The sequence below is a fragment of the Artemia sp. Qi Xiang Cuo genome, chromosome 8, assembly GCF_049724085.1.
Source record: "Artemia sp. Qi Xiang Cuo chromosome 8, ASM4972408v1, whole genome shotgun sequence".
NCBI lineage: Eukaryota > Metazoa > Arthropoda > Branchiopoda > Anostraca > Artemiidae > Artemia > Artemia sp. Qi Xiang Cuo.
In genome coordinates, this window is record NC_142801.1 from 27,915,150 (window position 1) to 27,931,287 (window position 16,138).

Genomic DNA, 16,138 nt, shown 5'->3' on the forward strand with positions numbered 1-16,138 from the left:
CGACTCGATAAGGCCATTCTACTTTTTTAGAGTTTTGTTTACTATTGGGCCACGTTGCTCCTTAATTATAGTTCGTTAGCATAAACTGTTCGAAGTTACAAAATTGTTGGAATTTTTTCGACAAAAATACATTATTTAAAGTGAAAAGGAATAAATACCTGGGATCTTCCCTTTCCTTTTCGGTTCACGAGGTACCTGCAATTGAGAGCATTTTATATAAAAGCCCTTTTTATTAGTATAAGCTGCACAAATACAGATTGATATTATGAAAGTAAAAAGGGGAAAAAAACAACAGAATTTGGCCCCGAGATGCATCTTAAGATTGCTATTAAAATAATGTGTTTTGACTTTTGAGGACTGTTGAGGAGAATGTTGCATGGTGTGAAGACTTATTTTTGGATTTTGACCAAAGGATTATATTTCGTATAAGCGGATTATTTTGCTGAGTGAAAATTCCATTGGGAACTGTGGATTTTCATATTAATATTTTTATGCAGTTATTGTGAAAAATACTTCTCATGACCTAGACAAGCCTGGTCTCAGAAAGGAATTTCTTGAAAAGGTATGTGGGAATACTTGTGATAAAATTGTTGAGCTAAAGCCGAGTAAAGTAAACTGGCGTTTCGTCACTGCCTCAAAAGCAGATGCAGAAGCTGTGCTACAGGCACTCGCTAACGGTAGCCCAAACATCGAGGCCAAGATTAAAAGTAGTGCCTACTCCAGAATCATTATAGGCATCCCGGTTGATTTTATAGAAGATGATATACGAACCCTAATTCCTAAATGTATTATTGCGTATCAAATTGGTCACTCCCGTACGTTCAAGTTACAGTTCGGGTCAAAAACTGATCTAATGAATGCGATAGAAATCCGCAAGCGATTGGTTTCGAGATATTTCGGGTTTCTGAATTTTTATTTCTTCCTCCAAGGTGCTACAAATGTCAAGCCTATGGGCATATTTCTGGCACGTGCAAGAACTCTTGTATTTGTTGAGTTTGCGGCGAAGAAGGACACTCTAGTTCCAAAAATGTTCTCTGTTCTAGACCGACTAAATGTGCGCTATGTAAGTGTACTGATCATCCCTGCTACAGCTACAAGTGTCCCGTAGCTCAATCTCTGCTAAAACAGATTTCGAAATAACGCTGCGTCCAACTTCGATTCTATCATGGAATATAAACGGAAAAGGTTCTGATAAAATTCCTATTTTGACACAGTTGCTCAAGGAATATGATATTATTTGCCGTCAAGAACATGTTTTGTCAGCAGACAAAAGGGAATGGATCAAAATCTCGTCGGATTGCACTGTGTTTTTCCCTGCGGCAAAAGTAACGGCAGCGTGTGGACGCCGCCCCAGCGGCCTGTCGATTTTGACTCGCTTCACCTGAAAATTAATCGAAGCAGGGGATCATATTCTTGCAGTGTCATATCCGAAAAAATCGATAATAAATGTTTACCTACCAACAAACTATTGTAACGAGAAATTTGACATGAAGTTTATGGCGGCTTGCAAGAAACTGTGTAAGCTGATCAAGAAAAACACAAAATCCGTAGTCACGTGCTCGATATTTATAGGTGATTTTAACTGTGCTTTATCTGATAAACGCTCCCCAGAGAGCCAGCTCCTTTGGAGCTCAATTCCTCCTTCGTATTCATTAGTTGACAAAAATGAATCCTATACCTATGTTGGCCCCAGCTCCTCAACTTCGAACCTGGATCATGTTGTTTCTTCCTTTCCCATTAAGCAAGCCGCTTTACTTCGTGAAGGGTACTTCTCTGACCACTTACTTTTTTGTGTGACAATTGAGTGCGATGTCGAAAGCAAAACACCGCAAGAGGAAAAGTGGTATTATGTTCAAAACCCCCAAAGGCCCCTCTGGCCTCCAAAGAGCCCCCCTCCCTAGTTTAGAGTTTTAGTTTGATATTAGCTTACAGTTTTAGTTAGAGTTATAGTTTAGTTGTAGTTCAAAGTCTAGAGTTTCAATTTAGACTCTCAGCACTTAGAGTTTTAGTTAGAGTTATATTTTATTTTTAGTTAAGTGTTTTTGAACTTGTAGTTTAGTCTTAGCTAAACGTTTTAGTTTATAATTTTAGCCTAGAGTCTTAGCTTAGAGTTTTTCGTTGCACTTTTAGTTTAGTTTAGCATTAGTTAAGAGTTGTAGTTTAGTTTTAGTTAATAGTTTTAATTTGCAGTTATAGTTAAGTTTTAGTTTAGAGTTTCAGTTAGAGATTTAGTTTAAAGTCTTAGCATAGAGTTTTATTTAGTGTTATAGTTTAATTTAAGTTTAGTAAGGAATTTTAGTTTAAACCACAAGTTTTTAGTTTAGAGTTATAGTTTGATTTAATTTTTGTTAAGAGTTTTAGTTCAGAGTTATAGTTTGGTATTAGCTTACAGTTTTAGTTAGAGTTATAGTAGTTAAGAGTTTTAGTTTAGAGTCTTAGCTTAGAGTTTTAGTTAAGATTTTTTTGTTTAGATTTTAGATTCTTAGCTTAGAGTTTTAGTTTAGAGTCTTAACTTAGAGTTTTAGTTAAGATTTTTTTTGTTTAGATTTTAGATTCTTAGCTTAGAGTTTTAGTTTAGAGTCTTAGCTTAGAGTTTTAGTTCTATTTATAGTTTAGTTGATAATTTGGAATTTAGTTTAGTTTTAGTTAGGAGCTTTAGTTTAGATCTCTAGTTGAGTTTTAGTTAAGAGGTTAGTTTAGATATTAGAGTTTTAGTTTACAGTTTTACTTTAGAGTTTTAGTTAGAATTACAGTTTTAGTTAAGAGTTTTAGTTTAGATATTGGAATTTTATTTTTAGTTAGAGTTATAGTTTAATTTAGTTTTAATTCGGAGTTTAGAGTTTTCGTTGCACTTTTAGTTTCTTAGAGTCTTAGCTGGGAGTTTTAGTTTAGAGTCTTAGCTTAGAGTTTTAGTTCTATTTAAAGTTTAGTATAGTTTAGGTTGAGAATTTAGAGTTTTAGTTTAGAGTCTTAGCTTAGAGTTTTTTTAGAGTTATATTTTAGTTTAGTTTTAGTTAGGAGCTTTAGTTTAGATCTCTAGTTTAGTTATACTTAAGAGTTTTAGTTTAGAGTTTATAGTTTTAGTTTACAGTTTTACTTTAGAGTTTTAGTTAGAGTAATAGTTTTAGATTAGTTTTTGTTAAGAGTTTTAGTTTTGAGTCTTAGCTTAGAGTTTTAGTTAGAGTTATAATTTAGTTTTAATTCAGAGTTTTAGTTTAGAGTCTTATCTTAGAGTTTTTCTTAGAGTTATAGTTTAGTTCAGTTAAGAATTTTAATTTAAAGATGTTGTTTAGTTTTAGATAAGAGTTTTCATTTAGAGTGTTAGCTTAGAGATTTAGTTAGAGTTATAGTTTACTTTAGTTTTAGTTAAGAGTTTTAGTTTAGACTTATAGTTAGTTTTAGTTAAGAGTTTTAGTTTAGAGTTGTAGTTTAGTTTTAGTTAAGAGTTGTTGTTTAGTTTTAGATATGAGTTTCAGTTCAATATTAGCTTACAGTAATGGTTAGAGTTATAGTTTAGTTATAGTTCAGAGTCTAGAGTTTCAAGTTAGACTCTCAACACTTAGAGTTTTAGTTAGATTTATATGTTATTTTAGTTTTAGTAAAAGTGTTTTTGGACTTGTAGTTTAGTTTTAACTAAACGTTTGAGATTAGAGTTTTAGACTAGAGTCATAGCTTAGAGTTTTTTCATTGAACTTTTAGTTTAGTTTTAGTATAGAGTTTTAATTTAGAGTTTCAGTTTGGTATTAGCTTACAGTTTTAGTTAGTGTTATAGTAGTTCAGAGTTTTAGCATAGAGTTTTAGTTTAGAGTCTTAGCTTAGAGTTTTAGTTAGAGTAATAGTTTAGTTTACTTTTAGTTAAGAGTTTTGTTTAGAGTTTAGAGTCTTAGCTTAGAGTTTTAGTTAGAGTTTTAGTTTAGAGGGTTAGCTTATAGTTTTAGTTCTATTTATAGTTTACTTTAGTTTTAGTTGAGAATTTAGAGTTTTAGTTTAGAGTCTTAGCTTAGAGTTTTTTTTTTAGAGTTATAGTTTAGATATTGGAGTTTTAGTTTTGAGTCTTAGCTTAGAGTTTTAGTTAGAGATATTGTTTAGTTTAGTTTTAGATAAGAATTTTAGTTTAGAGTTTCAGTTTGGTATTAGCTTACAGTTTTAGTTAGTGTTATAGTAGTTTAGAGTCTTAGCTTAGAGTTTTAGTTAGAGTTATAGTTTAGTTTTCTTTTAGTTAAGAGTTTAGAGTCTTAGCTTAGAGTTTTAGTTTAGAGTCTTAGCTTATGGTTTTAGTTCTATTTATAGCTTACTTAGTTTAGAGTCTTAGGTTAGAGTTTTTTTGTTAGAGTTATAGTTTAGTTTAGATATTGGAGTTTTAGTTTTGAGTCTTAGCTTAGAGTTTTAGTTAGAGTTTTAGTTTAGTTTCTTAGCTTAGTTTTAGTTCTATTTATAGTTTACTTTAGTTATAGTTGAGAATTTAGAGTTTTAGTTTAGAGTCTTAGCTTAGACTTTTTTTTTGTTAGAGTTATAGTTTAGATATTGGAGTTTTAGTTTTGAGTCTTAGCTTAGAGTTTTAGTTAGAGATAAGTTTAGTTTTAATTCAGAGTTTTAGTTTAGAGTCTTAGCTTAGAGTTTTAGTTAGAGTTATAGTTTAGTTTAATTTTAGTTTAGACTTGTATTTATAGAAGTCTATTTAAGAAGTCGTTCTGTGCCTTCTGAGGCCTCCCTACTCACGCATCCATGATCTTTCTTCTGGCGAAAAATACAAAATTCCACATTTTTGCAGATAGAAGCTTGAAACCTCTACAGTATGGTTTTCTGATACGCTGAATCTGATGGTGTTATTTTCATTAAGGTTCTGTGACTTTTATGGGGTGTTTCCCCCCTTTTTCGAAACTAAGACAAATTTTTTCAGGCTCGTAACTTTTGATAGATAAAAGTAAACTTGAAGAAACTTATATATTTGAAAACAGCATAAAAATATGATTCTTTTGATGTATCTATTCGTATCAAAATTCTGTTTTTTGAGTTTTGGTTAATATTGAGCCGGGTTTCTCCTTACTTACAGTTCGTTACCACGAACTGTTTGATACCAGACAAAGACGTTAAAGTGATTAGTGCTATTGGTAGTAGCACGTACATCTTGCCTTTTGATCAGTTGAACATCCTTTTCAAGATGCTCCAGAAGTTTCACCGTGACACGGTAAACAGTTCGAAAAATATTGCTGATGTGTACTTTTGACCTTCTTTTGACGCCCTTTTCATCTTAATACTCCAAGCCTTACAAGTTGTTACAAATGAAATAGTAGTTGGAGCAGTTTAAAAGCAGTAGTAGTATTAATAAAAGTTGCAATAGTGGTACTGATAGTAATGAAATGCATATATTACCTTTTTGTCAATTAAACATCCCACTCATGATGTCCCTGAAGTTTCTTCTTGATACAAAAGGCCGTACCAAAAATATTGCTGATATACCCGTATCAGCAACCTATATGCACATAATATGTTTTGATTTATTTCATCTTTCCCCTCAATCTTTCCTCAAATGTTTATTTCAATAACTCTAGCCTTAGTAGTAATCGCTACAGAAGTAGCAGTTATAGCAATAACAGCGGTAGTAGTAGTAGTTGAGGTAGCAGTAGAAGTAGAGGTAGTTGTTCCTGAAATTTACCAATTAATACACTCAGTTATTCCTGAGTTACACCCTTTTGACAACCTATATGCACACAACGTGTTTTATGTTGTGTGTATTCATTTATATCAACACTCCCCTGAATATTCCTTAAAAGATACGCCTTAATACGCTGTGTATTTTGGGAAAAGGGAAGACAAACATGCATACCTTTTCTAAATAGCATATGCAATATGTAAATAATGACCAAATTGCCTAACTTACAGCCCATGCCCTGAGGCCTAAAGGGGGTGACATCCCCAAACGCATAATTACTTAACCTTTCAACGATGCTGAAAAAATATAGATTTTTCAAAGCTTTGTAGATTTTTTCAAAGAGATTACGTCATCCTTAGTTACAAGCAACTCCCTATAGTATTACACCAAAAACTGCCAACTTTTTTCAGATTTCATATCAAGTCGAACAAAAACAACAAAAAACAACTATAACAAAAAAAAACCAACGTTTTGCAGGACACTGTGGGTCATTTACAGGAGTATTTTGTAGCACACCTGAAAAAAAAACGTCAAAAACTATAATCGTAGCAAAAATACTGCATGAACCACCTACATGAATAGCATTAATAGAAAAACTGTGAAAGGAGTGCTAAAAATAAAAGCCGCTCGAAAAAGTAAAGACTTGAACAATAATTAGTTTTTATTTTGCTTCGAATTTTTCCTTTTTTACTTTTTGAAATGAAAATAATATGATCATATAGACATCGAGAGTGAAACAGAGGGAAGAGTTTCAAACATCATTGGATTGTCAATATCTAATATGTTAAGCAGCTGATAATTACCAGCAACGTAGGGATCTTTTCATGTAACACATAAACAAAAATTAATGAGTTGATTCAATTAGCAGAAAATTTATAAGGAGCACGAAAACAAACGAAACAAAGTAATTGGCATATGGTTCAGAGAATGAGAAAAATATACATAAAGAAAAACCGAGATAAAGCTAAACAGAAAGGAAACTAAAACTGAAAGAAAGAGATTCGTATCAGAACTGAAAATAAATATTAATTTCTACATCTCACAGCTACAGAGGCATTAGCCAAATTTCCCTACATAAAAGCAGCCATAAATAACTTCATATTTAACAAGGGATGCATCACTACCTGTTGTATTTTTTAAAAGTATACATTGACAAAATAATGCAATTTGCCTAGCAGAATTGGAAAATATAAAAAAAATATTGTAAATCTATGGTGGAGATTTTGTCACTGACCCAAGAAAAACAACATTTACGAAACAGTTTTAATAATACATAGCTTTGGTATTAGGAAAACAGAATTATTTTCAAATCTGATTCCTCACTTGATTAACTACTTGATTAATTAAAATTTGCTGCATAATATAAAGTAAGAATTTCACCACTCTTAACCTTAGTTTGGTTTATAGCCTTTAACTACATGTAGGATCATTAGGAGGAGGGGGAATAAATTGTCATAAGCACAGCTATAATTATCACAAAGAGTATAAAATAAGTAATAAGAAAATGTTATTCTTTTTGTTCTAGTACATTTCCCTCTGAAGAGCCATAGCTCTAACTGTTACCAATATCTCGATTATACTACCTAGAAAGTGGATTTTCTAACTATTCGATTTATCTAAATTTTCTGAATGAGGATTTGACTAGCTTGAATGCCTTAACTGTATTGTATACAGTTGGATCAAAGCAGCTTAGTGTTTGTCAAAGATTGGCGGGTAAATTGACCAGGGGTGTCCAATGGCCAAAGGGGTGGCAGACTAGAATTTTCACTCTCTAAACTTTAAGAAACGTCGCTTTTTATATATAATATTGAATATTTTTTTATTTATACTGAAAAATAAACACCAACATAATTACCCCCCCTCCCACATTCGAACAGCACATTGTGTTCATTAAAAAAGACAGCCAATCCTTAATATTAAAGTTATATCCTTTTCAGCACTCTTGTGTATTTTGTTTTACGCTTGTTTTTGATGATTTTTCACTACACTTCTCTTTTAAATTAAATAAAAAAAAAAACAACAAGTTTTTTAAACTGAAAGTACGGAGCGACATTAAAACTTAAAACGAACAGAAATTATTCCGTATATGGAAGGGGCTTTCCCCTCCTCAACGCCTCGCTCTTTACGCTAAAGTTTTTTATTATTTTAAAAAATAAAGTTTTTAGACAGAGTCAAAATTTAGCGTAAAAAGCGAGGCGTTGAGGAGGGGAAAGCCCCTTCCATATACAGAATAATTTCTGTTCGTTTTAAGTTTTAATGTCGCTCCTTACTTTCAGTTTAAAAAACTTGTTTTTTTGTATTTAATTTGTGAACGTTTTTTAATTCAGGCAGGTTTTGATTTTGGCTCACCGTACATGAATTATAAAAACAAAATGTGTGTGTTAGTTTTACTTTTATTCCGCTAAATGGCTTACTTGAAACTTGTTGAGCTTTGTTTGTGAACGTTTATATTAGCAACAAATATGCGTAACTTACAAATTAACTGACGTATCGAACTTCTATATTCTTATATTTTTAATACATATATTTGGGGGGTTTGACCCCTAGTCAATACCTTGCTCTTTAAGCTAAAGTTCAAATTTTGTTCCAATTCTTTAAAAATGACCCCTTAATCACAAAGGCCGTTAATTAGAATAGATAGCTCTTTTGAAAGCACTAAAAAAAACTGTAGCGTAAAGAGCGAGGTATTGACTTGGGGGAGCCCCCCCTCATATACGTAATAATTTCTGTTCATTTTAAGTTCTAATGTTGCTTCTGACTTTCAGTTGAAAAAACTTGTTTTTTTTAATTTAATTTCTGATCGTATTTTAAATAATGCTTGGAAATCCGGCGCCCCCTTCATAGAAATGTCCCTTACCCCAAAGAAACATCCTCCACGGAATGATTCTCACGAGTAACCCCCTCTTTCAGCCCTCCCCGACCTGAAAAAAATTCGTCCTGAAAATATCTGTAGACGTTCCAAGAACTATGTCAAGATGTAATCACTATCAAAAATTCATAGCTTTCAGCCATTCCCCGGGGACCATTTGGCGATTAAATCATCGTAAAAGAAATATGCATTAGATTTTTGACTATGCTGAACGAAATGAAAATCTCAAAATTTTGATTATTTGACTTGGGGAAAAAATGAGCGTGGGAGGGGGCCTAGTTGCCCTCCATTTTTTTTGGTCACTTAAAAAGGGCGCTAGAACTTTTAATTTCCGTTCCAATGAGCCCTCCTACGATATTCTAGGACCACTGGGTCAATACAATTACCCCTGTGAAGAAGAAAAAAAAAAAAAATAAATAAACACGCACCCGTGATCTTTCTTCTGGCAAAAAATACAAAATTCCACATTTTTGTAGATAGGAGCTTGAAACCTCTACAGTAGGGTTCTCTGATACACTGAATCTGATGGTGTAATTTTCATTAAGTTTCTATAGCTTTTAGGGGGCCTTTCCTTCCTTTTCGAAAATCAGCCAAATTTTCTCAGGCGCGCAACTTTTGATGGATAGGACTAAGCTTGATGAAATTTATTTATTTAAAATCAGAATCAAAATCCAATTCTTTTGATGTATCTATTGGTATCAAAATTCCGTTTCTTAGAGTTTCGGTTACCATTGAGCCGGGTCGCTCCTTACTTACAGTTCGTTACCACGAACTGTTTGATAAGGTATCTGTTACTATCACAAACTAAATTACTGTATACGGCGATATCTTTTAATAGAATACTGAATTCAATTTTTCCAATGTTTTGAAAGCCATTTTTTGCTGCACTTTTGTTTCCACTTAATCAATTCAACAATTTTACTGTCCTGTGCCCTTAAAATTCCCTCCAGTTATGAGAATGCGAATAAGTTGAGGGCGTAACGCATATTTCCCTTTTTGGATAACTTGTGTAAGCTACAAACGTAAAATTGTCAGACAGTTCGTGGTAAAAAACTGTAAGTAAGGAGCGACAAGGTTCATAAGTATCCAAAACTCTAAAAAACTGAGTTCTGATAACAATAGATACATCAAAAGAAATGAATTTGTATGCTGATTCAAAGTATATGATGTTACACAGGGCCCGGGGAAAGGGCTGTAAGTTTCTGGGGTGAGCTTTCCAGGGGAAATTTTACACTGGGACATTTGCCAGAATTCCTTTACGAATCTTTTTTTTTTATTTTTATTGCTTTGTCTTTGCCGACTAAATTGAACATGTGGAGATGTTCCAGGAAATATTTTCACTGGGGCTGGGATTGTTAGTTATTCTATGGAGGGGGGAATTTCCCGCTAAGGAAATTTTCGATGGGGAAAATTTCTGCGAGAATGACTCTCCATTGGAGGTGAGGAGATTCCAGAAAACAAATTATACAAAGGGGGGATATTCAACATTATTTAAAAACCACTAGAAATTAATGTCTTTTTCAAATGGAAGTATGCTAAGGAGAAATTGTTAGATGCAATCGTCCGCAAGAAATTGTCTTGAGAAATTTTCAGCGAGGATGGAATCGCCCGAGGAGAATTTCCCAGTGTGGAGGAGGTGGGTTAATTTAAGTGAAAGAAACTTTACTTTTTAAAATTTTCTGCGAAGAGAAGGAATTTTACAAGCACGAAAGCCAGATTCTTTAGCAATATTTAAAAAAAAAAACAATAAAAAACACTTTTCAACTGAAAGTAAGGAGCAACATTGAAATTTAAAATGAAAAAAATTATTCCGTATACGAGGGGGGCTAACCCCCTCTTTAAGCTAAAGTTTCACTTTGTATCCCAATAATTTAAGAACTACTTCTCAAACACAATGACCATTTTATTTGAATTAAAAGCTTTTTTAAAAGTTATCAAAACACTTTAGTGCAAAGAGCGAGGGGATTGAAGAGGAGGCACCCCCCCCCCGCATATGTAGAATAATTTCTGTTTGCCTTCGGTTTTAATGTGGCTCCTTACTTTCAGTCGAAAAACTGTTTTTTTTAACTTAATTTCAATAAGAATTCTACTTACATGTTATCTCCGACCAGAGAATGTGGTTTCTTTTTCCTCTTTTTCAGCCATGTTTAGTTCTATCAAGGCCTTTTCGTAGTGATCTTTCATGATCTAGAAAAAATTATAGGGTTAGAAGTCAATATTACTGGCAACTATATGTAAGTAGAACTAGCTAAGTCCATAAACTCTACTGACGTGCTAAGCAGTCATATTTCTTTTTAATTTTTGTTGTGCCACGCTTACAATCAAAATTTATGCCTGCATAGGAAAGCTTTTTATTAAGAATTGATTTCGATATTTTAAAGCGATACTAGCGATACTAACGAACAACTGACAGAGAAAAGGAAGTAATTCATTCACTCAAAAACAAAACGAACCAGCAATTAAATAAGTTGGAGAACTATGTCATCTGATTTCTAATTTTAATTAATGCATTCCTTGCAGACATCCCTTGAGACCTAAGGGGTTGTTCACGACACACGTGTTTGATTAGATGACTGGGAAAGGGGTTCAAGGTTTATTTCAGGGATTACTAAAGTATCAGTTGTTTGCTAGTATCCGTCGATGGCAGTTCATTTTTTTTTTTTGATTTTGTGCAAATCGCGGATATTGGCGTATAACTTGCTTTTATGGTTGTTTGGTATTTGGTTTTAATTCTTGTTTTAAAACAACTATAACAAAAAAAAAACAATTTTAAACAGTTCTTGGGAACAAAGTGAAAGTAAAGTGCAACTCGGCCCGAAAGTAACCATAACTCTAAAAACGGAATTTTAATAATAATAGATACGGAAAAATGATTAGCTTTGTATGCTGATTCCAAACACATAATTTTCCTTAGGTTTAATGTTATCGTCATAAGCTAAGAGCCTTAGAATATTACGCCTTTTAGAAGAAAAAAATCTTTAGTCATCAAGAAATTTCAACTGCCAACTTGTTTCAGAATTCCTATCAAGTCGAGCAAAAAAACAACTATAACAAAAACAACCTAATTTTAAACAGTTCATGGGAAACAAAGTGAAAGTAAAGTGCAGCTTGGCCCGAAAGTAACCATAACTCTAAAAACGGAATTTTAATAATAATAAATACATAAAAATGATTGTTTGTGTATGCTGATTCCAAATACATTTTTATGTATAATAGATACATAAAAAATGATTGTCTTTGTATGCTGATTCAAAATGCATGAATTTCCTTAGGTTTAATGTTACCCGTCATAAGCTAAGAGCCTGAGAATATTACGCCTTTTAGAAGAAAAAAAAATCTTTAGTGGTCAAGAAGTTTCAACTGCCAACTTGTTTCAGAATTCATATCAAGTCGAACAAAAACAACAAAAAACAACTATAACAAAAAAAAACCCAATGTTTTGCAAGACACTGTGGGTCATTTGCGGGAGTATTTTGTAGCACACCTTTAATTTTGGGCTTTTATTGAATTTTATTCATCTTTTAAGTTTTTGGGGTTTTTTTTTTGGTTCTTTTCAAATTGACTTTCCGCGTTTTTTTTTTTTTTTTTTCTTCGGCACTTTCCTTAGATACATTGTTTCGTTTCGCCCTGAAGAAGAGAGGCGTTTGTCCTCTTGAAATATTCGCTTTGTGTTTTTTCAGTATTTTCATTTAGCCTATAAAAAAAACCCATTTTTTCTCGTTTTTCTTTCCCATATAGAAGTTATTCAACATTACACCAGTAAGATCTAGAAATAAATATTTAATTTCAGTCCTGATGTGAATCTCTAAGAATAATATGAAAACTTTTTGAAGTTGTTGGGAAAAAAGCTCTAAATAATTGCGATGAATATGAAATCTTCTCCTATTGATCGCTCTGTTCTTATAAGACAGATATTAGTTGAAAAAAAAAAGGAATTAAATGTATAGATGAAAAAAAGACACTAATACCTGAACCATTCGTGCTGCAGCCTCTTCTGCAGCCTCTTCTGCGGCTCTTCTAGCCTCTTCTGCGGCTCTTCTAGCCTCTTCTGCGGCTCTTCTAGCCTCTTCTGCGGCTCTTAGAGCCATAAGGTTGTCTTCTGCGGCTTTTAGAGCCATAAGGGCTTCTCCAACTCTTGTTTTCTTATTTTGTAGCTTGCTGTCTTCAGCGCTTTCTTGGGGGGCCTTCATTTTTTCTGTGACTGAGAATTTGGGAAGTCGCACTAAATGAAAAGTTTTCTTCCATTTATTGATAATCTTAGCTACGATTCCTGCTTAAGGGTAGACCCACTGTAGATAGATATAAATTTATATACAGTGTGTAGACCGTAACTAGAAATTTTTTCTCGATTTTCAATATTTCTCTCTCGTCGGTGAATTGGTCAGGTAAATTTCTTTGACATTGACATAGAATCACTAAAACCATAACTAAGGAGGAGGGTACCAGATGCTTAAAACTTCTAAGATCAGGCTTAGAAACGTCAGTTTATCATACATGTTATATATGCGTATTTTTATGGGTATGTGTTATATATATCTCATTCACATGTTCTTTTTTATAATTTATTAAATTTTAAAAAAATACGTTTGTTCAACTGAAAGTAAGTGGAGTGGGCATGTTTTCCGAAAGCTCAAAAATCATCTACTTCAGAATTTTTCTGCTAAATAACTTGTAAGGCTATAAGACAAAAACTGGAAAAACTCAACAAAATTATTAGCTTAGGATTAAAGCAAGAACAATTCCAGTGAGTCTCAGCCGAGCCTGAAACATCATATGTAATTACGCCACATTTTTATTTATTATTTCGTTTGGTAAGTGGATTATTCGTGAAGAGATTATACGTATTTTGGATTATCTGCACAATTTCAGGGAACCACATTGTTATAAAGCATACAAACCATGCTTATGCATGACATTAGTATTCTATATTATGTCATGCCTAACTTGATTTACACGATAGTAGAAATATGGATATGAAACTAATCTAACATCAGTAATGTAAAAATTTAAAGTAAATAACGCAGTGAAAGTATTATTTGTTGATTTTCGGCTGTTTTGTCCTATTACAGATCTTCCGGAGAACTGCGAAGACTAAATGCAACAGTGCTTAAGATATGCGACGATTCCCTTGGCCAAACACAAAAGTATTTCTTTTTAAAAATGGGTTTACCGCAGGGCAATGGGTAAACATCACTGTAGGAAAATTGTAGTTACGACGTTCTAAGTTGAGGAGAAAATTAGCGAACTATCGTGAATTTTGTAATGCTTCCCATTTTTTTATTATTGAAGCCCTTGGAAGAAATGGGCTTAAAATTATGGTGACTCAGTACCTAACGCGAACCTTAGCATCAAAGGGGCATAATTACATGGACTTCAATTATCATAGCTGAGCAGTTTGGGTGGCGTGGGCTAATTTCTTGAATGGCAAAAAATTGTGGCCCCAATAAAATTTCAAGTTTTTTTTGTAAATGTTAAAATTGACTATTTTTTCATATAGCTCTTCTAATTCTTGTGTTTTTTTCTTAAATGCTCTAACAATTCCCATAATTTCTGTGACCAAGGGTGGCTCTTAATACTTAATATTAAATGTTCTTCGTAACTGGAAAATTGACCAGCCTACTAATCTAAAAAACAAACCAAAAGTATTATATACATATACGATTTACCATCAATCGAGCTAGTATTTTCTTAAATATTTAACAATAATTATACAGCAAAACTAGTTGTAAATTGAAAGATTCAAATTTTTCACTTTTTAGCGTCATGTCATTTTAATAATTTATCCCTTGTGAGTTTGAAACATGTAACCCAAAATGAAGACAAGCCCTAGAATGAATTGTCTTAAAACCCAAGGAATTCCACGTATCATAATTCAAATTCGGCATCGATCAGGTGGTGAATGACTGTACCATTTTGTGCTATGTACTACGGCTGTGTGTGTGTGGGGCGGGGGTCGTCATCGTCAAAGACATAATTTCTGGATCTTTCAACTACGTTGAACAAAATGGCTATCTCAAAATTTTGATTGAATGTGTCTGGGGAAATGGTGGGCGTGGGAGGGGGATTAGCCCTCCAATCACTTTCGACTGTTAAAAAGGGCAATAGCCCTTTAAATTTCAAATCGAATGAGCCCTTTTTGATGTTTTTACGACAACTCTTTGGATAAGAAGTGCCCTGGTCTAAACAAAAAAAAATAATACATCGCTCTTCACTTAGGCAGCGCTATTGCGCTGCCTATGATATCCACTACCAAGTATCAAAGGTTCTATGGACTTTCTTAAAATCCATGTTTATTTGACAAAAGGCTTTTAAATTGAGATCTATGTGTTTGTTTTCCATTGTATTTCAGAGAGTTCATTTTAGAAGAACATTTGAAATGAATTTTAGAAGAATCCTTGGAGACAACCTAATGTTTATAAACATGTCTTTCTGTAAGTCTTTATAAGGTTTACATAGTTTCTAAGAATTTGTATTATATTTTCTAGATTTTACAAATCGATCTTAAGTCCTATCCCAAGTTAAAATGCACACTTGTATTTTTACAGAGAAGATTGTATTCATGCTTGACAATAATCAAATATATACAAGGGAAGTCTCACCTTAAGAGTCCAGGATACTTTTCCACTTCAAGAACAAACCTCAACTATTTCTTTTTCAATCACTCACTGACCAACTTTTTGAAGTCTTTGCATTTATTTCCTTATCACCGAATAATTATAATCAGAAACATTTCATTAATATTTAAAAAGCTTCTTAATTACGACAATCGTGTATATGATTATGGTAATAATCATTAAGCAGAGATTTATTCAAAGAATGACCTTTTTTTGTGCACTCAAAATATACATGAAAACAAAATAATTAAAAAAATTCTTTGTTGAATTGGTGATATGGGAAAGAGAATATTTAAGAAAAAAACTTACAAATTACGCAAAATTCTTAGATTTGCGGAAAAATTACCTAATATGTTTAAATTTTTGAATAAAGTATTAGTGCAATGCCCTGTCTATTTGTGCCTGCTGCTGGTAGCTAGAGTTCTACGAAACTAGGCGAAGAAAGACCACATGTACTAAAATCGGAAATTTTTTTTGGAAAACGAAGAAAACTAAATGAGTGGAACCGCTAAAATCATGACTTCAAAAGAGAGTGGCTGCTCCTTGCTCCTTCGACCATCCAAGATCAGGCCCAGGAACCTAACGACTCTTGGCATTTACCCTCCCCCCGAGAAATACACCACCCCTGCGGAGAATACCCTCCACAGAAAATGCTCTTCCCGGAAAATACCGGTCCCCGTGGAAAATAGGGTTTTCAAAATTTGAAAATTTTATTTCAGCTGTGATTTTTTTTTTTTTAGTTTCATTGAGAAGTGCTAAGGAAAGTGAAAAAGAGGAACTTACACACAGTAAGTATCTTAAAAACTTAGCCTAAAAATAAGTATCCTAAAATCAATTTTTGTTGAAGAACCTTCATATGAACTTCCAGAATTTTGGGCAGTAGCGGGTACCAAATTAAAAAAAGAAAAAAATGTAGGGGAAAAGTCATCGAAATTAAGCTTAATACATATGGCACCAACAAATCTACGAAGGATCAGCATTAATAAATAAATGAAACACAAA

The 16,138-nt window shown here is 33.0% G+C and overlaps 1 protein-coding gene across 2 annotated transcripts in view; it reads right to left on the bottom strand.

Annotated features, from left to right (window-relative positions):
- Positions 1-16,138, bottom strand: part of LOC148949298 (uncharacterized) — a 52,985-nt gene that overhangs the window by 23,907 nt on the left and 12,940 nt on the right. The window contains exons 3-5 of one of the 2 annotated variants that reach the window (XR_016142076.1): positions 12,491-12,744; positions 10,617-10,709; positions 159-195 (exon numbers count right to left, since the gene is read on the bottom strand). Coding sequence is in view for 1 of the 2 variants with exons in the window: in XM_089092915.1 (XP_088949041.1) it covers positions 10,620-10,709; positions 12,491-12,744 (344 nt within the window). In the remaining variant the exon portion in view is untranslated. Of the gene's footprint in view, positions 1-158; positions 196-6,043; positions 6,170-10,616; positions 10,710-12,490; positions 12,745-16,138 lie in introns of those variants that run through there. The other variant, XM_089092915.1, reaches the window with a different exon arrangement.